Source organism: Pediculus humanus, genomic scaffold (assembly GCF_000006295.1).
Source record: "Pediculus humanus corporis 1103172108322 genomic scaffold, whole genome shotgun sequence".
Taxonomy (NCBI): domain Eukaryota; kingdom Metazoa; phylum Arthropoda; class Insecta; order Psocodea; family Pediculidae; genus Pediculus; species Pediculus humanus.
Genome location: NW_002987891.1, coordinates 1172843 through 1196223, shown reverse-complemented (window position 1 = coordinate 1196223; position 23381 = coordinate 1172843). Strand labels below are relative to the sequence as shown.

At 29.7% G+C, this 23381-nt stretch overlaps 1 protein-coding gene across 1 annotated transcript; it reads left to right on the top strand.

Moving 5' to 3' along the window:
• Nucleotides 1–15136: 15136 nt before the first annotated feature.
• On the top strand, nucleotides 15137–17545 carry Phum_PHUM617510 (uncharacterized protein; the record flags this gene model as incomplete). The annotated part of the gene is made up of 4 exons (XM_002433186.1): nucleotides 15137–15351; nucleotides 15844–15945; nucleotides 17059–17297; nucleotides 17385–17545. The coding sequence occupies 4 exons, from the start codon at nucleotides 15137–15139 to the stop codon at nucleotides 17543–17545; spliced, it is 717 nt and encodes a 238-aa protein (XP_002433231.1).
• Nucleotides 17546–23381: the final 5836 nt, after the last annotated feature.

Below are 23381 nucleotides of genomic sequence, written 5' to 3'. Positions count from 1 at the left end.
ATGAACATAAGCGCGCGTTAAGGGATGGAAATAATATAAAGTGGGATTAACCGCAATCTCAATTTTTTTTTTTTGGAAAAATGCAAATAATTTCTAATGCCACGATCGTTTGCGTAGCGTCGTATCGTATCGCATTTTAAAATGAAGGATGTATGGGTAAAAAAAAAAAAAATTTTTTTATTAATTATATGACGTCGTTTCGCCCTTGTTGTTGTTGTTTCTAATGCCACGACTGACGCGTGTAACATGAGTTTATTACAATCGTAAAAAAATTGAAGAAATTTTTTTATTTATTAATTTTTTTCGATTTTATGGGGGTTGTTATACACGGGGTAATGGTAACAAATTTTTTTTTTTCCCCGTTTTCATAGGGGTGTGTGTTTGTATATGCGTTTGTATGTTAAAGAATTATACAAGCTGTTACAAGAGTGAGAGAGAGGGGGAAAGAGAACAAACAATAGATAATTGTCAGAGTTAAAAAGATTTTTCTGTGTGTAATTTTTGATTGAACAATTTTCAAAAGGACACATAAATTTTAAAATTTTATGTTTTCTCACACGATGTAAATAAATTTAAATTTAATTTGTTTTACAACTTGTTACGTGTTGTTTGTTTGTTTGTTTGTTTGTCGTGCGGGTTTAAAAATCTTTTTATTCTTACGTACAAAGGCTCACACACACTCACGCACACCTACAAGCGCTACTAATTTTTTTCCTTTTTTCTTAATGAATTTTTATCATTATTATATACCGTTTTTTAGTGTCACGTGATTATAACTTTAAACGGTTAAAACAAATCCAGAAAAAATACAAACAAACAAACGAACAAACAATTTTTTTTTTTTCGTTAACCGTTTTTGGTTAAGTTTGACAAATCGACGACGACGATTGAACGGAAATGTTTAAAAAAAAAAGAAAGCAAAGTTATGTTGTTTTAGTTGTTGTTGTTGTTGTTTTTAATATTGTTTTTAGTAACAAACAAGCAAACAAACAACAAAACGTTTTTTTAATTTAAACTCTGTTTGTAAAAAATTCTTGAAAGACAAAAAAAAAAAAAAATTCGTTTTAGACTTCGTGAGTTTTTTTTTCATTTTAGTTGAAACAGAAAAAAGAAAAAATTAAATTCCGTAAGAGAGAGAAAAAGAGAGAGAGAGAGTGAGTGAGTGAGAGAGAAAAAATACGTTCGCTTTATACCGTTCGAGAGAGAGAGAGAGGAAAGCAAAAAAAAAAAAAAATTTAAGAAATTAAAAAATTAAAAAAAAACTTTTTTTTATTTTATTTTTTCATTTTATTATTTGTCTCGATGCGTATGTTTCGGTTAATGAAATTTTTTTTGTTTTTATGACGTCATAACTATTACGTCGCAAGTTGTTAAAAATGATAATGTGTTGGCAAAAGGGTTTTAGATGTAAGGGCAAGGGATAACGAAAAAGAAATATTTACGAGTGGACAAATCATTGGTTAAACAAACAATCGAAAGTACCAAACGGAAAAAAACAAAAACAACAACCGGAAGTACAACAAACAAAACCGGAAACGTTTTTTTTACCCGGTTAACAACAACAACAACAACCGATGAAACCGGCGCTAACAATCACTCATCGTTTTATATAAAAATTTTTTGTTGTTCTCACTTTCTCCTCCCAACTCCCTCCCCTCATCTCTTCTGTCTCCCTCCTCGTCTTCTGCTTTTAAAGGGTAAAATTTCGTCTAGACTCCTCATCTGGTTAATGTTTAAAAAACATTTTTCTTTCGGAACTACCAACATAAATTTTTTTTTTTTTTTTTAAATTGTTTGCACTAATTAATTCAACGCCATTTTTGTTTTTTTTTTTTTTTTAATTGAAAACTTTCCAAAATAAAAATTGTAGGACCGAAAACTTTTCTCTCTACCCCCTTAATGTCTCCGTTCCTCCCTCCTCCCCTTCTTTTCTTATTTCCCTCTCCACCAAAAAAAATTAAATAATAATAATAATTTTACTTTGGTAAAACACTAACAAAAAAAAAAGAAACAAAAATTTTAAGAAAACAAAAACCGAGACATAAAGAGAGAGAAAGAGAGAGAGAGAGAGAATGATCGGGAGAGAATTTTGGGGGGAGTCGATGAGGAGAAATAATGTGGGGAGTTTGTAAAATCGATAAAAATGTCATTTCATTCAAATCGGTTGTTGCGTTTTTGCCAAAAAAAAAAAAAACTTTTTATTATTAAATTAAATTTTTTTTTCTTGTCGAATGCGTAAAATGCGTGCGTGCGTGAGTGCGCGTGCAAATTTTGTTTGTTTGTAATTATTGAGTAAATGTTTGTAATTATCGTTGTTTGTTGCTTTCGTTCGAAGAGGAGGATAAAAAAGATTCAAAAGAAAAAAAGAGAGAAACGAGAAGGGGGGAAAATCGTGTACGGGTAGTAGAGAGAGAGGAAGGGAGTGAGTGGGGGGAGGTTAATGCCATATTGTGTAGCTTTTCATTGCCCTGCGGGAAATCAAAAATCTTTTTTTTTTTTTTTTTTTATTCCCACCCCCCTCATGGGCTTCCGCCACAAAGAAAATCGACACTTTTATAATCATTATTATTTTTCGTACTATATGATGATGATGATAATGACGAAATGCAGGTATTACACGGACTTACGCACACGTGTAAAAAAACATGGCGACCGACACAAACAACAACCTTTGAAAAAAAAATTTTTTTTTTCGAATCCCTTCGTTTTTTTTTTTATTTTATTCCACTTACTGCAGACTAACTTTATTAAAATTTCATATTCAATCGTGGAATTAGATTACATTTTCCGCCCTTTCAATATCAAACGTTGTTTGTTGTTTGTTCCCCGTTTGTTTCCCCCCTACCTTCCTCCCCTTCCCACTCTTCCTACCCCCGCGTTTCTTTTCTTATCCGCCTTTTTTCATCCCTTATTTAATTTTTTTTTTTTTTTTTTTTTTCTTTCATTGAATTTACTCTCGCATTTTTTTTCCTTTTTTATTCCCCCTCTCTCTTTCCCCCCTCTCACTCCCCTCTCTCTCTTATTCTTTTGTTAAATTTTTACTGAAAACGTATTGACCTCTCCCAGGTAACCCAAAAACTTATTATTATTATTATTATTATTATTATTATTATTATAATTACATTAAACTTTTTTTATTTTCCATTTGGTTTCCTTCCTTTCTCTCTCTTCCTCTCTCTCTTCCTCTTTTCCTCTCTCTCTCTCTCTTTGTTCCCTTTTTAAAATTTTACATAATTGCATTATATACTTTTTCGATTTATTGCCTTTTTACTCCTTTTTTTTTCTCTCTCTCTGATAACGGTAATTAGTAGTCGAGATGATGACGTATACGAAGGGTGACGACGACAAATTTTTTCAAAGGGTGGCGAAGAGGTGGAGGGGGGTGGGGGAGCGGTATTGATAAAATGGGGCACTTGAAAAAACGAAAAATGGGTCCTTTGATTCGATTTTTATTATTAATTTAAAAATATTATTTTTAACTCGAACAATTAAGAGAGAGAGAGAGAGATGGGGGGATGTGGGGGGAATTGGGGGAAAGGGGAAGGGTAGAAAAGGGTTTTTATATAATTCTCACGCATGGTTTGTTTTCTTTTCCTTTCCTTTTTTTTTTTATTACGGGAGGGTTCGATATAAAAACGTTTCTGCTGTTTTTGTTGTTGTTTGTTATAAACTTGAATCTTTCTTAATTACCAAGACAAATTTACCAGAAGAAGAAAAGACAGAAGAAGAAAATGAAAGAAAAAAAAGAAGTAAAAGAAAAAGGTTAAAACCGTGAAAATCCCTTTTTACGAAATAAAAACGATGATGATGATGATGATGATGATGATGAAGGTGAAATGAGAAAGAAAAAAGATTGAAAAGATGGTAAAATCAGTGAAGCGTACAAAAGTGCGAGAGAGAGAGAGAGAGAGAGAGAGAGAGAGTGAAACGTCTCGAATGATTTCCTACGGTTGTAAATTATTTACACCGATTATTCATTACACCTGAATAAATCGTTTATGTCGTAGGGTGGTTACCACTTTCCCTTTCCCTTCCCTTTCCCCCCTACCTCCTCCCACTTCCTGAAAAATTACATCACCGTATCGAATGCGTGGAGGGGGTGAGGGTAATGGGAAGAGAATATGTGAGGTGATGACGTAATCAAGTTATAACGTTTTTAACATTCATTTAAGATGTGGGATGATAAAATTAGTTTTTTTTTTCTTTTTGGAAAGTTGTCGTATTGCGAACGTTTTTTTTTTTTTTTTTTTCGAAAGTTGCCGTACCGTTAAACGTCTTTTTTTCTCCCTCTTTCTCTCCTTCTTTCTCTCACACACATTCAAGCCTCGATCGTTATTAAACCAAATTTAAAATACCTTTTTTTTCATTTTTTTTTCCCGTTCCTTTTCCTTTTTTTTCTTTTCCTTTGTCTCTCAACCTTTTTTTCTCCTTTTTTTTTTCTTCCTTTTATTACCTTATTTCCATTTACGTAATTTTAGAGAGGTTTTTTTTTTTTAGAAAGAGGTTAAATTCGGTTTTAAAACCCTTCTTTTATTACCACCACCCCTTTTCATCCTCCTCTACCCTTTCCCATCCTCCCCTCACTTGGCATTTTCTCTCCGATTCCTCCATTTTGTTGTTGTCTCTCACGTTTGAAACTTTTAATTTATTCGATCGCTTTCCTTTTTTTTTTTTTAAATCGAATTCGAATCCCTCCGTCCCCGCCTCCGCCTTCCCCCCAACAAAAATAAAAAAAATTTTTTTCCCTTTTTTCTCTTCTTCTCCCGTCCCTCTTCCCCCCTCTCCTCTTCCCGTCGCCACCTTGCCTTTTTTCTACGGTTTATTTCGTTGGAAATTTTATTTTTTTTTAAATTTTCAAAAACCGTTAAAAATTATTATTATTATTATGATTTCCCGCCTTTTTCTTACTCCCACCCCCATTTTTTTTTTTTTAATATTAATAACGTACAATTAAAATTGATTTAATAAAAAAAATCGATTGAAATTATTTAAAAATAAAAAAGAAAAAAATTATTTGGGGGGGAGCCGTGAAGGTTAAATGGGAGACGGGGTACGGGGGGTGAAAGGGGGGGGGGTAATGGTAGTAAAAGGCAAAAAAGGGAAAAACATGAAAAATTATTTAATTCGAACTTATTTATTTTTATTTATCGTGCAAATATTTAGCTTATCTCGAAAAATGGAAGGGGCGGGAATGTAAGGGAGGGGGTGGATGCGTTCGGGAGGGAAAAAAAAAGATTTTTTTACCGGGATGATGCAAATGATGAAACTCCTCTTCCTGATGACGACAGGATGTAATTTTTTATTTTTTTTTTTTAATCTAAATCTTACTTTATCATTTTCATTTCCACCCATTCTCCCTCCCTCCCCTCTTCTCTCCCCGTTCTCCCCCGCTATTTTTTTTCTTTAATTTTGTCTTCTGCTTCCCCTTTTTTATAAAACGATCGGTAGAGATTCGATTCGATTCGTTATTCGTAACCGTTATTTTTACTTTGATCCAAAAATTTAATAATTATTTATTTATTTATTTTATTATTATTATTATTATTATTATTATTAAACAAACCGGAAATGAATTTTAAAAAGAAAAGAAAAGGACAGGAAATCCGTTTACGTAAAAAAATCTCGGGTTATAAATCAATCTTAAAAATGTTAAATGTATAATTTTCTATGTGTCTTAATTTGTCTCGTACTAAAACGTGATGTGAAAACTAAATTTAGACAAAAAAAAAAAAACAAAGCTTTTGCTGCAGGGAGCTACGCTGTGCCCCCCCTCCACGTTGCCCCCCCAAATGCCTCCTGCATCATCCACCCAGTCTACTTTCCCTTTTGATTTTTCCCTTCTTTCTCTGTCGTCTTTTTTTCTTTTTCTTTTCTTCTTTTGCTACTTTTTGTCTTTAAAATTTTCCCTCCCCCCCTCTCTCTCTGTCTCTCTCTCTCTCACTCACAGAGAAAATGAGTTTTAAATTTCTTCTTATTTGATTCTTTTCTTACTTCTTTAATCCTTTTATTCTTCTTCTTTTTTTTTTAATGGGGAGTAAAAGGGAGAGGGAACGATCGGAAAGGAAAAAGGAAAAAAACGTTGGATTTAATTCGGATGATTACGTTTTATTAACTATACTTTGATCAAAGTAATTATTAGTTCTATCGCAAGTTACATGGAATGATTGATTGATTGATTGAATGATTGACTGAATTAAAATATGCGGTTCGTAAAAAAAATACAAAGAAAAAAATGAATGAATGAATGAATGAATGGATTGCAGTTTAAATACGTTTCTTCGTTTCCTTTTTTTTCCTTTTCCCTTTCCCCCTCCCACTTTGTGTCAAAGGTCAAAGTTGAAAAAATTTATTTATTTATTTATTTGAATTTCGAACAGAAATCAATTTTTTCCGAAAAGGTTATATTATAAAACGGGGATTGGGGGCGAATTGAGTGGGGGGTAATAATTTAATCTAATGAGTGATTTAGTTTCCGTTTGATTTCATTTCCTCTTTTTGGACGATTCGAATTAAAAAAAAAAAAAAAAAACGTTCGAGAACGTTCTCGAACGTTTAAATAAATAAAAATTATTAATAATAATTTAAAAAAAAAAAATCGATCCATCGATCGATTATCAAATTACCGGATATGTTTAAAAAAATCAATGAAACGTCATTATTACGTCACGCAAAGGTGAGTTTGTCTAGTAGGTAGGGTGGGAATTTTTTTTTTTTTTTGACGAACGTGACGTCATTTATAAACGAACGAGGTTTACCGTTTATTCCCCTCGTCCACTCCTACAGTGTTGCATAATCTCTCTCTCTCACACATAATTAAATTTGATTGGACGACGTCTTAAGCGTCCCATCAAATCGCTCTTCCTGAATTTTTTTTAAATATACAAGCGCGAGTTATCCAGAGCCGAATCCAGGAAATTTTGCAAACGATGATGATAATGATGATGATGATTTTATCATGCCCACGAGCTCGTCGACAGTGATAAAATTGATTAAATTTAAATTTCGTGTTTGATTTTAAAACAATTATTATTATTATTATTTTTTTGTTTGTTCTTACGTTTTGTTTGGTTGTTTGTTTGTTTGTTTGTTTGTTTGTACGACTGATTTACATAATTGTTTTGGAAAGAAATTATGGAATTATTTATTAAAAACATATTTAAAAATTTATTTAAATACGCGCGCGGGTAAAAGTGGGAAACGTCCATCGAATAAATGATATATTGAATAGGTAGAGGGGAGGGAAGAGGAGGGAAAATGGCGGACGAGCGAAAGAAAGAAAGAAAATAATAAAAAAAAAATTTTTTTTTTTTTTTTTAGAAGGAAAATTTCGTTTCTGGAAAATCTTTTTCCTTTTTTTTTCTTTGTTTTTTTCCAACGATTTCCGGATGAATTTTCCTCTTTTCTCCTTTTTTTTTTCATTTTTCATTTTTTTTTTTTTTTACAACGAATCGTTGTAGAAAATGATTAAATGTAATAATAATAATAATAATAACAATTGGAAAAAAATGTAATCGAATGATTTTTGAGTAAATAAATAAATAAAATAAAATAAAATCAAAAATTTCGATGGGGGAGGGAAATAGTTTTTAATCTTTGGAAAAATTGGAAATGGAGAAGAAGAAGAGGAGAGGCGATGACAAATGGAAGTAGAAAGTTAAAGAGGAAATGAGAGAAAGAAAAAGAGAAAGATAGAGAAACAGGAATAGAAAGAAAAAGAAACAAAGGAAAAGGGTAATAGAGAAATAATGGGAGAGAAGGAGGAAAAAACAATGAGAAAAGGTGAGAGGCAAAGAAAGAAAATGAAAGAGGGGCAGAGAGACAGAGATACTAAAGAAAGAAAGATAGAGAACGACGAATATAGAAAAATAGAAAGAAAATAAGAAGGTAAGAAAGAAAGAAAGAAAGATAAGATAAATGAGGAAATAAGAGAGAGAGAGAGAAAAAAAATATAGGAAGAAAAATAGAGAAAAGGAGAAATGATGAAATAAAGGGGAGGAGAGAAAGAAAGAGAGAAAGAGAAGGAAAAAAAACAATGAGAAAAGGGGAGAGACAGGTAAAGAGAGAAAAATATAGAAAGATAAATGAAGAAAGAGAAGAACAGAGAGAAAGAGAGAAAATAAAAGAAGAAAAAGAGAAAAGTTGAGAGAATGGGAAAGAGAGAGCGAGAGAGAAAGACAGGAAAATAAAGGAAAGAAGATACAGAAAGAGAGAAAGGTAAAAGAGACAAAAAGAGAAGGTGAGAAAGAGGTAAAAAAAGAAAAAGAGAGAAGATAAATGGGAAGAGGGGAAAAAGAGAGAAAAGAGTAAAAATGAAAGAAAAGAAAAAGATATATGAGAAATGATGAAGCCCCCAAAAAAGAACAAATGTTTTTTTTTTTTTGTATGCAAAATGGTGTGGCAGGTTTCGTAACAAAAAAACATTTTCAGCTTTTGGAAAAAAGGGCGGCGGCGGTAGTGTTGGTGGTGGTAGCAGGCAGAGAGAGAGAGAAAGAGAAAGCAAGGAAGGTGGGAGAGGAACAGGGGGGAAAAGGGATAAGAGAAATGAAAAAAAAAAGAAAAAAAAATGTTTCAGGTATGAGAGAGTGCGAGAGAGAGAGAGAGAGAGAGAGAAAGAGTAGAAAAGGATTAGCTGGTTAATAATTCAGTCTCCGGTTTCTGAATCGGATTGAATTTTTCAAATTCTAATTAATTAGTAATAACAAAGGAAAGAAGTTAAAAGAGAAAGTCGAGAACATTCTATAAAAAAAAAAAATTCTTTTTTTTTGTTTTTAACCTTTTTTTTCCTTTTTTTTCCTTTTTTTCCTTCCATTTTTTTCTTTCCTTTTAATGCTGATGGTAATGGAAAAAAAAAAAAGAAAATGAAAATGAAAATCGAGCTGACGGTACTGATTTTTCTCTCTCTCTCTCTCTCTCTTTTTCCTTTTTTTTTCATTTAAAAGTATTTTTAATTTATAAATTTAAATTTAAAAAAAATTTTCGTCTGCTGTTGTAAACAAAAAAAAAAAAAAATTGAAAATGGCGACCGGAAATAATTTTTTCATCGAGGAACGAAAAAATTATCCCGATCGATCATAACGATCAGGTGTTGCTGTAAAATGAAAAAATTCTCACACGCGGGGGGCTGGGGGGTGAGGGGTGGGTGAGTGGGTGACATTTAAAACCGGATATGGAGGAAGAAAAAAAGAATTTTCTAGAAAAAATTTTTTTTTTATTATCAAATTTGAATTTATTGGTTATTATGATAACCTATCGAAAATTTTTATTAGGGAAAACCGGAAATTATTATTATTATTATTAATTTTCTTTAAAATTATATTATTCACGTTGAATTTAATTTGCGGTTGTCATCGTCGTCATCATCGTAAAAAAAAAAAAAAAGGTGACGTGGCAGTAGAATACGAAAATATTTATATCGAAATTAAAAAATAAAAGTAGAAAATAATTTTGAAATTAATTTTATTTTAGAAATTTAATAATAAATGAAATTATTATCATTATTATCATCATCATTATTAATTTTTAATTAATTTATTTTAATAATTAAATCCTCCGCCATTTTGTTTTTTTTTTTTTTTGTTTTTATATTAAATTATCGTTACGTCGTGGTCGGATAAAATCGGTCGTGGCATCACTCTCGTGATTCTTTTTTTTTTTTTTTTTTTGAATTTTCCTTTTGTTTAAATTGGATAATCGCGTACCTGAAATTTCTCTTTTTCTCTCTTTCTCTCTGTTTCTCACTTTTCTTAATCTCTCTCTCTTTCTCTCTCTTCTTAATCTTATTTTCTTTCTTTTCTCTCTATATCATTTTTTTTCCATCTCTCTCTCTTTTTCTTTTCCTCTCTCTTTCTCTCGTTCTTACACTTTTCTTATCGTCTTTTCTTTCCCTCTCTCTGTCACTCTTTCTCTTGTTTGTAATTGAATCTCTCGTTTTGTCTCTCTGTCTTTTTTTCTTTCATTGTCTTTTACTGTTTCGCTTTTATTTTCTCCCTAATTATATTTCTTTTTCTTTCTCTCTATTTTACTTTTTACTCATTTTCCATCTCTCTTTTACTTTCTTTCTCTTTAACTCTTTTATTTGTCTTTTTTTCTTTCTTTTTCATTTTTTCTTTTTATGTTTCTTCTTTTTCTTCTCGTATTACTTTTTTTCTCATTTTTTTCTATCTATTTTTTTCTCTTTCTCTCTCTCTCTCTCTTTGTCTTTTTTACTCTTTTCTTGCATTTCTTTTTTCCTTCTCCCTCCCTTTCTTCTTTTTTCAGTCTCATTTTTTTCGGTCGTTTTTCCGTTTTTTTATCTCTCACTTTCTCATTAATTTTTCATTTTTTATTTTAGCTCCGTTTTTCTATCTGTCTCTCTCTCACACTATCTGTTTCTGTATTCATCTTTTTGTGTTTCATTTTCTTTCTCCTTATCTAATTTTTATTTGATTGTTCTCTCTCTCTTTAGTTATCAGTTTCATTTCGTCTTTTTCTTTTTCTTTTACTCTCATTGCAATTTTGCTTTCAACTGCGATGAACGAAAAAAAATTTAGGAAGGGTGGGGAGCGGAGAGAGGGGAAGGAAGGAAGAGGAGGAACACGCACACGAAAATTTTATTTTTCTTCTTAATTGAAAAATTGATTTTAACGTAAAAACAGAATATTAAATTTTTCTTTTTTCCTTTTTCTCTTTCCTTTTTTCCTTTTTTTGTTTCTTTAAATTTTTTTTTTTTTTGTTTCCTTAAGGGTAGAAAATATTTTCTTTCTTTTTTTAAAGTAAAAAAAAAAAAAGTTTATATGTTTTCAATAGAAAACCTTCAACACGCAAAAAGTTTTCCTTTTTTTTCCTTTTTTTCCTTTTTTTTTCCTTTTTTTTTTTTTTTTTTTTTTTTTTTTAGAAAAGGAAGAAAATAAAACATTCCAACGTTAAAAAAAAGAAAAATATTTAAGGTGTGGTAAAATTATTAAAAGAAAAGTTTTTTTTTCTTTTTATTTACGGTACGGTGGGAGCTTTGGGGGGCCGGTTATGGGTTGAGATTTTTTTCTTTTTCCCCTTTCTCTTCGAGAAACAACAACAACCAATAACAACCAATTATTTTTTTTGAAATAGGTACGCGTAAAAAAATTTATTAAAATAATAATGACAATAAAATTAAAATTTCCGGTTTCGGTGATTTCCTCTACCCTCCCCCCTCACCCATTTCACTCCCCGATAAATTTTTCATTTCCTCCTATAAAGTTTTAAAAAAATAAAATAAAATAAAATTTTTTTTTCTCTTTTTCTCTCTCTCTCTCTCTTTGACTCTTCCCCCTCTCTCTGCGATAGACAAAAAAAAAAAACTTTCGAGAGAGTTTTCTAGAACAAATTTAAAAACGAAAAGAGATTCTCGAATTTTCAGAGTTAATATTTTACCTTTTGGTAGGACTTCATTTCCGGTGCTTCCCTTTTATCTCCGTTAATAAAAATAAAACCATAAAATAAATAAACGCTTTTCTTTTTTTTTTTTTAAACAATGACGTCATCGTTTCGAAACTTTTCTCGCGTAAAATTCTCGCGTCGTCGGTACGTTTGAAAAAATAAAATAAAAAGCGTTTTATCCATTATTATTATTATTATTGCGTGATAATTGAACGATGGATATTTTTCCTTTTTTTTCTTTCCTTTGTTATCATTTATTACGTTTATCAATCGATGATAATAATGATAATTTAAGTAGTCAAAAAAAAAAAAAATTTTTGTCTAGAAATTAAGTTTTGTCAAAGGATTTTCTTTTTTAAAAGGAATCGATCAAAGGTAATGAATAAAAGGAAAATTATATTTTGTGATTTTTAACGTTTTAAAGAGAAATGAATGAGGCGTCGTCGTCGTCGAGTCGTCATCGTCGGTAAAAAATGGCGGTTTAAAAAAAAGGAAAAATTTGAAATCTTCGGTGGGAAAAAGAGGCTTTGAGGGGTGAGGGTGGGAAGTGGTGGCAGTGGGGGTGGTGGTGATGTTTGGCGGTGTGTCGGCGGTTATCAGACTCCTTTCGGTTGGTTTTTTTTTTCTTCTCCATTTTATGTGAAAAATGACCCCGAGATTTTCAACGCGTAAATAATTCATTCCGAGAGTAAAATATAATTAATCACGAAACGAGAGAGAAAGAGAGAGAATGAGAAAAAAAATTTATTTTTTGTCTTCTTCTATCATATCAGATGAGTTTTCTCAATGAGGGTATTATTTTGTGTGTGATGACGTAACGCGAAAAAAAAAGGAAAAAAGGAAAAGTCGAAACCGGAAAAAAAACGAACTTTAAAAACTCGATCATCATCATCATGGTTGCATCGGACAATTAAAAAAAAAAAAAAACCGGAAGTTTACTTTAATACTCCTCCTCCTCTCTTCCTTCCCGCCGTGATAATAATAATAATAATAATAATAATAATAACGAAGAAAAAAGGAAAAAGGGAAAACAAAAAAGAAAAAATTTAAATTTCAAATAGTAAAAGTAAAAAGAAAGAGCAAAAAAGGAAAACCAATTCGAAAACGATAATCAAGGATTATCAAAGGATTTCGAGTTCGAGAATCGATATCACAAATCTCGAAATCGTGTTTTTGAAAAATAAAAGGAAAAAAGAAAAAGGAAAAAAAGGAAAGTGAATCGAAAAATTTTACGGAAAATAATAATAATAAGAATAAGAAAAGAATTTTTTTTATTTTTATTTTTTTTTTCACAATCGAAGGATTTTGTGTTTTATGTTTTTTTTTAAGTTGGTCACACGTCATTTCCGCTTAAGCCGCCATATTTAAAAAAAAAATTCGCGCCTTTTTTTTTTAAATTTCCAAAAAAAAGTTTTCGAATTTTAATCGGAAATTAAAAAAAAAAAAAAATTTTTTTCGTTTTTTTTTTTTTTTCTTAATGAATATTTTTTTACTCCGACATGAAAAATTATTTTCTCTGCTAATAAAAATTCTTGCAGAAAAAAAGAGAGAGAGAGGAAAAGAGAGTGAGAGAGAGAGAGGGAGGGGGAAGGGGGGAAACTCGAATTTAAAAAATATTAACAAAACCTTAAAACAAAAAAAAAAAAAAAAATTTTTTTTCTTTTTTTTTTTTAATTTAAAAACTTTTAACGCTTAACAAAAATCTATTTTTTTCCTTTTTTTTCCTTTTTTCCTTTTTTTTTTTTTACCTTTTTTTCCTTTTTCTAAAAACTTTTCTTAAAAGTTTTTACATAAAATAAACTTAAAATTAAAATAAGAATTTTTTTTACAAAAAAAAAAAAAGAAAAAAAATTTTTTTTTTTCCGGTGTTCGATTTTTTTATTTCCAAACCTCCTATTGTTGACCTCTTCTTCTTCCTCCCTCCCTCCCTCTCTTTCTCCCTTCTTCCGTGACCTTTTGGGTTCTATCACGTTAAATTTTTTGTTTGATGACATCCCGTCACGCATGATAGATTCAATCAACAACAACAACAACGACAAAAAATTATTCAAAAGGAAAAAGTAATAAATTAAATAAAAAAACGTTTTTTTTTTTTTTTTTAAATTCATAATCAGATTTATTTTATTTATAAATATTTATCGCGTGTGCGTGCGTGTACGCAATCTAAAACCACGACAAAATATTAATAATAATTTTTTTTTTTTTTTTCATACGGAAAAGTGATTAAAATCTTCTTACACGTCTCACCTCCCATTTTAATTTATTTAATTTACCACCACCGCCACCATCAAAGTTATTTACTTCCGTTTCCGTTTTTTTTCTCTCTCTCTCACCCTCCACCCCATAGTTCGAAATTGTTTTTATTTAATTAATCCCTTTATTAATTATTATTATTATTATCATCATTATCATTATCATAATCGATCGAAAAAAAAAAAATTAAAAAGTTTTTAAGATGTAAAAATTAATGCGAGTGATAAAGAAAAAAAAAAGCAGAAGACAGAAAAATTTTTGTTAATAAATTATGCGATGAGTTGAGAAAACAACTCATGATGAGGATGGGGATCGATCGGATCCCCAAAATCTAATAATGATAATGATTTTTTTTTAAAGAATAAATATGTAATTTAATTAATTAGCGTAACCGTGAAATTTCAAAATGGCGTCGTTGATGAAAAACCGAGAGAGGGTGGGGGAGGGCATAAACGTCGTATAAATTAATTTTATATATTTACTATATATATATATATATATATATATATATATATATATATATATATATATTATTATTATATATTATTATTATTATTATTATTATTATTATTATTATTATTATTATTATTATTATTATTATTATTATTATTATTATTATTATTATTATTATTATTATTATTATTATTATTATTATTATTATTATTATTATTATTATTATTATTATTATTATTATTATTATTATTATTATTATTATTATTATTATTATTATTATTATTATTATTATTATTATTATTATTATTATTATTATTATTATTATTATTATTATTATTATTATTATTATTATTATTATTATTATTATTATTATTATTATTATTATTATTATTATTATTATTATTATTATTATTATTATTATTATTATTATTATTATTATTATTATTATTATTATTATTATTATTATTATTATTATTATTATTATTATTATTATTATTATTATTATTATTATTATTATTATTATTATTATTATTATTATTATTATTATTATTATTATTATTATTATTATTATTATTATTATTATTATTATTATTATTATTATTGTTGTTGTTGTTGTTGTTGTTGTTGTTGTTGTTGTTGTTGTTAAAACAAACTGACAGACGAATTGTTTTTCCCTTACGTTACACCCTTCACCGCCCCCCCGCCTTGTGCCCCACCTCATGCGTTCCCCCCTCTCCCCATCTTGATTTTAAATTGCGCGTTTATAATTTTTACGGTTTTTGATTGTTTTGTCAAAAAAAAAAAAGAAAAAAAAATTGTTTCCGTTTCCGGTTTTTTTTGAATTTCTCGTTTCTTTCTTTTTAATATTATTATTATTATTATTATTATTATTAATTTTGGGTTTTTTTTTGTTTTTTCAGGAGTAGGAACTGAGAGATCGTCGAAAAGAATCGTCGGTTCCGATAATACGACTGAACTTGAGCAGACGACGAATAATCAAACGACGCCGACGGGTGACGACTGTTCGAGTCCGACAATGTATCATCATCATCCGCTTCCGCATTCGCCAAATTTAAATCTCCGTCAATCGAGTCCGTATCCGGTTGAAAGCGTAAACATAACGCAGCAACCCCCCGCGGTTACGACCGCGACCGGAAATAATACTCAAAGGCATAAAAATCAACACGGTTACCAACAACACAATAAGAAAAAACCCTCGTCGTCGTCGTCGTCGTCAACGGTTCGAAACAAGTAAGTTTTTTTCCCCTCCCCCCTCTCCCCCTACGATTTATTTACTCTATGACTTTCAAAAAACGAACGTGAGAGTGCGTTCATTAATTAAAAAAAAAATTGTACACGTTAAAAATTACGAATGCGCTATTGGCAAATTTTTTTTTTTATTACCTTCTGCTGCCACGATTTCCCTCCCCCCGCCACCACCACTACGTCACAAGCTTTCGTTTTTTTTTTCTTATTTATTTTATTTTATTACGTAAAATGACCTGTTGAATGAATTTTTATTACGTAATAAAATAAATAATATGATTAATAATTTTATGTTTTGTTTGTGTTTGTTTGTTGTTTGTCGTTTGTTGTTAAACATCACGCACAAAGATTTAAAAAAAAAAAAAAAAAAATTGTCGGATTAAGAAGAGTATTTTGTTTTCTTTTCTTTTCTAAGGTCTAATAATAATAATAATAAAAATGAAAAATTATTCGCGATTAATGTTTTTTGTTCTGGAGCGGGATCGCTCCCGCTCCAGAACAAAAAAAATTTTTTTTTTTTTCCCCACAAATCCAAGAAAGAAAACAAAACCTTTGGGAACCCCAGGAAAGATTTTCTGGGTAATAAAATTTAAAAAGATAAAATATATATATATATATATATATATATATATATATATATATATATATATATATATATATATATATATATATATAAAATAAGATTAGGATAAAAAATCGAATGTTCGGATGAAGAAACTGAAGAGTAGGGGAGGGGTGGAAGGGAAGTAAGAAGCGGACGGACGAGGAGGGAAGGAGGAAGGAAAGGTGGGAAGAATAAAAAAAAAGAAGAAAAAAAAACGACGGAGAAAAATGAAAATAAAAGAAAAATAATAAAAATGAAAAAAAAAAAAAATTTCAAAGGTAAAAAACGTGATAGGGAGAGAAAGAAGGAGGAGGGAAAGGGAGGAGGGAGTTACGAAAATAATAATGATAATTATTTAACTTTTTTTACTTTTTTTTTTTTTATTCCAGGTTTTTTATAAAATCTGGATAATAAAAAAAAAAAATTAATTACTTAAACTTTAACATAAAATCATTTCCAGACTTTTCATTTTTTTTTCTTCACCCCCTCCCCTCACTTCTCTCTTCTCCCACTCTCCCATTCTTCACCCCCGTGTTTTTTTTCAATTTCGAATCGAAATTTTTTTTTTTAATTTAAAAAAAAATATATATATAATAATAATGATAATGATGATAATTTTACATTTTTATAACAAAAAAAATTTTTTTTTTTTCGCGGGGGGTGGTGGTGATGGTGCTGTCAGCGGGGAGGGGAGTAAAAAAAAGTTTATAAAAATTGTAATTATTAATAATATTATCTACACTCGTTGTTGTTGTTTGTTGTAAAAGTTGTTTTTCGTTTAAAAAAAAAAAATTCTGTTTTGTTATTGTTTGTTTGTTTGTTTTTCTCTTAATCAGGGTAAAAATGTCAATTATATAAATTTGTTATAATTAAAAGAGTTTAGGGGTAGGAAAAAAGGTGAGGGGATGAAGAGGTTAAAACAAACAACAACAGAAAAAAATAATTTTGCGTGTGGTGGGGGTGGTGAAAAGAGGATTTCAATATGGCGACCATTACGAAGAGTCTTTTTGTTTTTAAATTTTAAATCGTTTGTTTTGATTGTTTGTCTAATATTAATTGTTCGTTCGTTTGTTTGTTTGTTCAAACAGTGACAAAAGCGAGACGAATTCAACGGGTAATTACAATACTCAAAGGGATCACGCGATCGGTTTAGGATCCCGCGAACACAGTTCGGGTACTCTGACGTCACGGGGAAGAATTTCAAATAGGAGACATCAACAAACGAATAACGGTATGATGTCATCGACATCAAGTTCGAATTCATCGATATCCGATAATAATGATGATTATCACGATGTCGATCACAGAAGGCTGAATTTGGAAAATGGTGAGTGTTTGTTATTATTATTATTATTGTGGAAAATTCAATCGTGAGATGGAAAGAAAGTAAAAAAAAAATTTTTATTATTCGCAGATTTAAACGGTGATAGTCCACCGGAACCGGCACCGCCGGAAGTTCCGCCGCGCGGTCCCTCGTTACACGTAACCGGAAATTCGCACACGTTGCGAAGTGGAAGGAATACAAATGATAGGACTCCACAGGGACAAGACATTTTCCTTTCTCAGGGTGAGTAAAAGAAAATTTTATTTAATTCTTAAATTGAATTTTCGATTGAAAAAAAAAGAAATCATTTCCTTTGACAAAGGAAAAAAGGAAAAAAAACGAAGAGAAAAAAAATTCAAACCGCAAGCCAATAAATAGAAAAAAATTATTATTATTATTATTATTTAAAATAATTTAAATAAAAAATAATAATAATAATAATCTTAATCTTTCCTTTGATTTAATTTCAATTCAAAGGAATTCGTATATACGTAATCTCTTATTTCCAACCCCGCATGGAAAAAAAAAGAAAATTTTTTTTATTTTCCTTTGGCATTCTCTCGGAGGAATTATAAAACTCATTTATCCCGATGTGAAATTTTTTTTTTTCCTTTTTCCCTTCCTTTGTCCCCTCGTGGCCCGCGCTCCTCCTCCTCGTATTTATACCCCTCGAGGGCCTTCCCCCCTAGAAATTCGAGTTTAAAAAAAAAAAAAAAAAAAAAAAAATTTTTTTACGGTAAGAGCGTCAATAAAACGAGGATCATTTTGGCTCCTCAACAAAATTTTCTTTTTTTTTTTTCCATTTTATGTGTGTAAGGGCTAAATTCAGTGATACCAACTTTTGAAAGTAAAAAAAGAAAGTATATTTCGGTTAAAATTTAAATTGAAAAAAAAAAAATAGAAAAAATTAGAACGGATTATTGGAAAGTCTTTCTCTCTCTCTCTCATTTTTTTTCTTCTTTTTTTCTCTCTCTTTCATCCTACTACATGTTTTTTTCTCTTTCTTTTTCTTATATCTCTCTCTTTTTTTCTTTACTTTTCCTTTTATTTATCATTCTTTTGTCCACCATTTCTCTCTTTTTTTTATCGCTTTTTCTTTCTCGCTCTCTATTTTCTTTACTTCTTTTTTCTCTCTTTTTCTTACTTATTTTTCCATTTGTCTCTCTCTCCCTCTCACTTTTTTTCTTTTCTCCTTTTCTCTCGCTCTTTCTTTCTCCATTTTTTTTCACTCATTCGTTCTTTTTTCTCATTTCTCCATTTCACATTGTCTCTCTTTCCTTCTTTCTCCGTTTCTCTCTATCTCTCTCATTTTTTTTTCTTTTTTTTTTCTTCATCACTCGCTCTGCTTCATTTTCTTTCTTTCATCTGTTTCTTTCTGTCTCTCGCTCTCTTTCATTTTTTTCTTCCTTCCTCCCTTTCTCTCTCTTTGTCTGGTCTACCCTCAATCTTTCTCTTTTTTATATTCCTCTCTTTTCCTTTTCCTCCCTCTGTTTTTCTTTTATTTCCCTTCATTTTTCTCTCTCTCTCTCTCTCTGCCTGTTTCTTACGTCATAAAACTTTTCGCGATTTTATTTTTTTGGGTATTTTCCTCATAAAATTTATTAATTTACATTAAGGAAAATAATCGAGAAATTTCCCGATGAAAAAAACCAATTTTTTTTTTATTCTTGGGGTCCAATTAGATAAAAAAATTTTAAAAGTTGTTGAAGTGAAAAATTGAAATAAAATTGAAAAAAAAAAAAAATGAAAAACTATCAACTGATTAATTACAATGAAAAAAAGAGGGAAAATCCGGGGAACCGGGAAGGGTGAGGGGAGGAAAAAAAGTTTGATTAAGGGTGAAAGACAGACAGGATGGGTAATAATATTAATAAAATGGATTGTATTGCGGATTAAGTAACGTGGCGGAAGTAGATGTAAAAAAAAAAAACCGGAAATAAAAAGAAAGAAAATTTTTTTTTTTACCCCGGGGTTAAGAAAAATCGGTCAGGTTCACTTTTCTTTTCCTCTATCTCTTTCTTTCTCTCTTTTTCTTCTTCCACGTTACCCGTCGTTGCCAAGCAACTTAATAACATTTTTTCATTTTTGTAATTACTTTGTCATCGGTAGGAAAACTTTTCTTTTTTTTTTTTCAATCGATTTTTCCAAAATGGTTTTTCCACTTTTTTTTACCCTCCCTTTATTCGTTTTTTTTTTTTTTTTAAAAAAAACAAAAATTGCAATCGGACACTTTTCCGTAAAGAGAAAGAGAGAGAGAGAGAGAGGGGGGAAGAGAGAGGAGATGATTATGCGAGTGTTCAAAAGACTGGAAAAAAAAAAAAAAAACGTAAAAGGATTGAATTTTTTTTTCTTTTTTTCTCCAGCGATTCAGGTTTCACATGGCTGGAGTCGTTTTTCACGAGGGAAAAAGACAAAAAAAAATGAAAATCTTTCTCTGTCTCTCTTTCTCTTTTTTCCTTTCTCTCTCTCTCACTCACACACGCGCTGAGAAATCACATTTCGCGATTAAAAATTTATTTATTATTATTATTATTATTATTATTTTCTTTAAATTTCTCTACGGAAAAAAAGGATGTGGGGGTGGGGGTAACGGGGAGTTAGATGAAGAAAACCGGAAGTGCAATATTATAAATCCGTTAAAACAAAAAGGAATTAAAAATAAATAAATAATTTTTTTTTTTTTTAAATGTTTTCGTGGAATGAAAAAAAAACAAAATGGCGTCAATGATGATCGTTTGTTTGTTTGTTTGTTTGTTTCGTTTTATTTTTATTGCATTTTTTTTTTTTTGTTATTCTATTGAGACAGGAAGCAGACTCGTAATTTTATTTTTTTTCATATTTAAACGTAGAAACGAAGCCAAATCGGCGAAAAGGGAAAAAAAAGAAAGTCAAAGGAAAGGAAAAAAGGAAAAAAAAAATTTAATAAAATTTGAAGATAAAATAAAAATAATAAAAAAGGAAAGGAAAAAAAAAGGAAAATTGTCGGGGCACAATAAACTCCGCGTTTGAAATAAAATTTAAAAAAAAAAATAGGAAAGTGAAGGCAAAAGAAAAGAAAAAGTGTAGGATGGTAGGGATCCGGGGGTGGAGAAAGTGGGAAGGGGAGGGGGACGGGGAAAAAGAGAAGGGAAACGCGAGGGAAAAAATTTCCCTTATCTAATTCAATTTCTTTTTTTTTTTTTTTATACGGGGCAAAAAAAATTGGTTCCAGAGTTTTTTTTTTTTTTAAATTGTGATGAACCGGATAACGTGATATTTGGTTATTGTACAAACCATATTTCGTGTCAAAAGAAAACTTATAACTTTTCTATTTCCACAATGTTTTGTTTCGTTTCGTCAGAGTTACCACTGTGTCATTTTTCTTGAACCACTCGATTCCTTTTTCCTCTTCTACTTTGATGTTTGGTTTTTTTTTCGTTTTTTTCTATTTACACGACATTTTTTTTTTCATTTTTTGTATCATTTAACCAACCGCTACTGCCACATTACTTGTCGTCGAGTATACTTTTTCCAAACCCTTTTTTTTTTTTTTTAATTTCATTTTTCGTTACGATAAACTTCTCTTCTGCTTTCTGAAAACGGAAATGAATGAGTTAAACAAAAATGGTTTTTTCATTTCCTGTTTCTTTAAAAATTTTCTTTGACAATTTTATTTTTCCGTCGTTGTTGTTTTTCAAAAAAAAAAAAAAAAAACATTTCTTTTAATTATTAACATTTAGTAACAATATGATTTTTAAAAAAAATTTTTTTTTCTTTTTTCGTTTCTATTTCCACGACGTTTTTAAATTTCAAAAAAAAAAAAATTTTAATTAAATTACTTTACACGAAAAAGCGAAAAAAAAAATTTTTTCAAATTATTTTAATTTAATTTAAATGATTAAAAAAAAGAAAAAAATTTGTTTGTTCGTTTGTTTGTTTGTTTGTTTGTTTGTTGAATAAAACAAACAAACAAAAAAAAAATTTATACTTGAAACGTTTTTCGAATTTTTTTTTTTTTTTTACTGAAAAAAAATTTGTTTTGCGTTACGCTTATTTCCCTTTTTTATTTTTATTCGATTGTCGATACGTGATGTAAACGAGGGAGAGAGAAAAAAAAATCTTTTGCCACGTTTTTTTTTTTTTTTTTTTATACGTAATTTCATTTCGTTCGTGAAATTTTCTTTTTTTTTTTTTTGTTACACGTTCGATTGTTTTTTTTTTTGTTTAATTCGATAACGAAATAAAAAAGTAATTAATAAAAAAATTATATTATTAGTCTAATGACACGTCATTTAATTATTTAAAATCCTTTTTCGTTTGAATTTTTTTTCTATTACTCGTATTTAATTTTTTTTTTTTCATCTTTTTTTACGACGGTTTTCACTTTTTTTTATGATTCCCACGGCCGTAAATTTTTTATTTAATTAATTAAAAAAAGGCGGGGGAAAAAAGTGGCAGAAGAAAAAGAAGAAATAGAAAGAAAGAATGAAAACAATAACAAAAAAAAAAAAAAAGAAAATAGAAATGGAATTAATAAATTTATTAAAAATTAAATTTTGTTGATTTTTAAACGATCACGCGACGTTAATATAATTAAAAAAATTTTTTTTTTGTTTTACATAATACATAAATTTATTTATTTATTTAACCGTTTGATAATAATGATAATAATAATAATAATAACTTTTAGTTATAATATATGGGAAAACCGTTGAAATTTGTGTGCGTGTGTGTGCGTTTGAATTCGAACCGTTTAATTTAACTCGTAAATGTAACGGATCTAGTATTTAAATATTAAGGAGGGAAATTTTTTCCCTCACCTATCTAAATTTTCGTTGGTAGGAAGGAATGAGGAAGTGGAGTAGGAGGGGGGGGGCGTGAAGGAGAAAAACGGAAAAATGTTGAAAAGAAAATAAAAAAGGATGGGGAAATTGTGGTAAGGAGGAAGGGGGGAAAAATTTCTCGTAAGCGAAACATTTCGACTCGTATTTTATCTTCTACGAATTTTCCACCCCATTCCACTCGTCGTTTTCACCCCCCTCCACTCATCTTGACCGTTTGTTTATTACGAATGACTTTTATCTTTTTTCTTCCCACCCCATTTCACTCCCTTTTCTCTCTCTCCTTTCCTTCGCTCGCTTTTTTTTCTCAATTCTCCTCCTCCCCACCCCCTTTCTCTCTCTCTCTTCTGCTCTGTATTTGACCTCGTTCGCGACTTTTTTCCCTCGTTAGAAAAAGGGAAAAAAATGAATTTACCTGTGTGAGTTTTAAAAAAAAAAAAAAAATTTATTGCGTCGGTTTATTAATTTCTTTTTTTTTTTTCGGTTTAAGTCACCCCCCACACACTTCTCCCCTCCCCACTTTCCCAAACCCCCCCAAACCGCCATTTTATTTCACGAATGTTTTTTTTTTCTTTCCTTTTTTTCCATTTAAAACTTTTTAATTTTATTATTGAAAAAAAAAAAAAAAAACTAAAAAAAGATGGTTGCCATAGTCACAAATTGCTTTCTCTCTCTCTCTCTCTCTCTTTCTCTCTCAACCTGTAATTTAGTTTATTTGAATTATTAGTTTTTGTTAATAGTTTGAAATTATGAAAAAGTTTTTTTTTTTTTTTTTTAAGAGGGTTCCTAAAAAAATTATTGGTTACGTGAGATTTGGTGTTGGTGAAATATATTTTATGACGTAATGAGTTTAAATGACGTCATTTAATACGTCCTACTCCACTCGAAATGGTTTCGCTAATTATTATTAATAAATGATTTTTGTCTGTGTGCGTGTAGGTGTGCGTGAATAATGCGTAAAGAGTTTGTGAATTTTTATACATCAGTAGGGACCGATAAAAAAAAGAAAAAAGGTTAAAAGGTCAAAACGAAAGGTAAAAAAGATTCTTATCCCCCTCTCCTCACCATCCCGAGGAAGAAAAAACCGTATTAATTATTCTCACTTAATTTCGGTTAAAAGTTTTTTTTTTCTTTCTTTTTTTTTCTTATTTCCGTTTCCGGTTTCTCTCATCCTCATCTTTTTTTCCCTCCCTCTTTTCTTCTCTCCTTTCCTCCCCTCTCCCCATTAAAAAAAAAATTTATTTTTTCTAAGGTTAAGAAACGTACG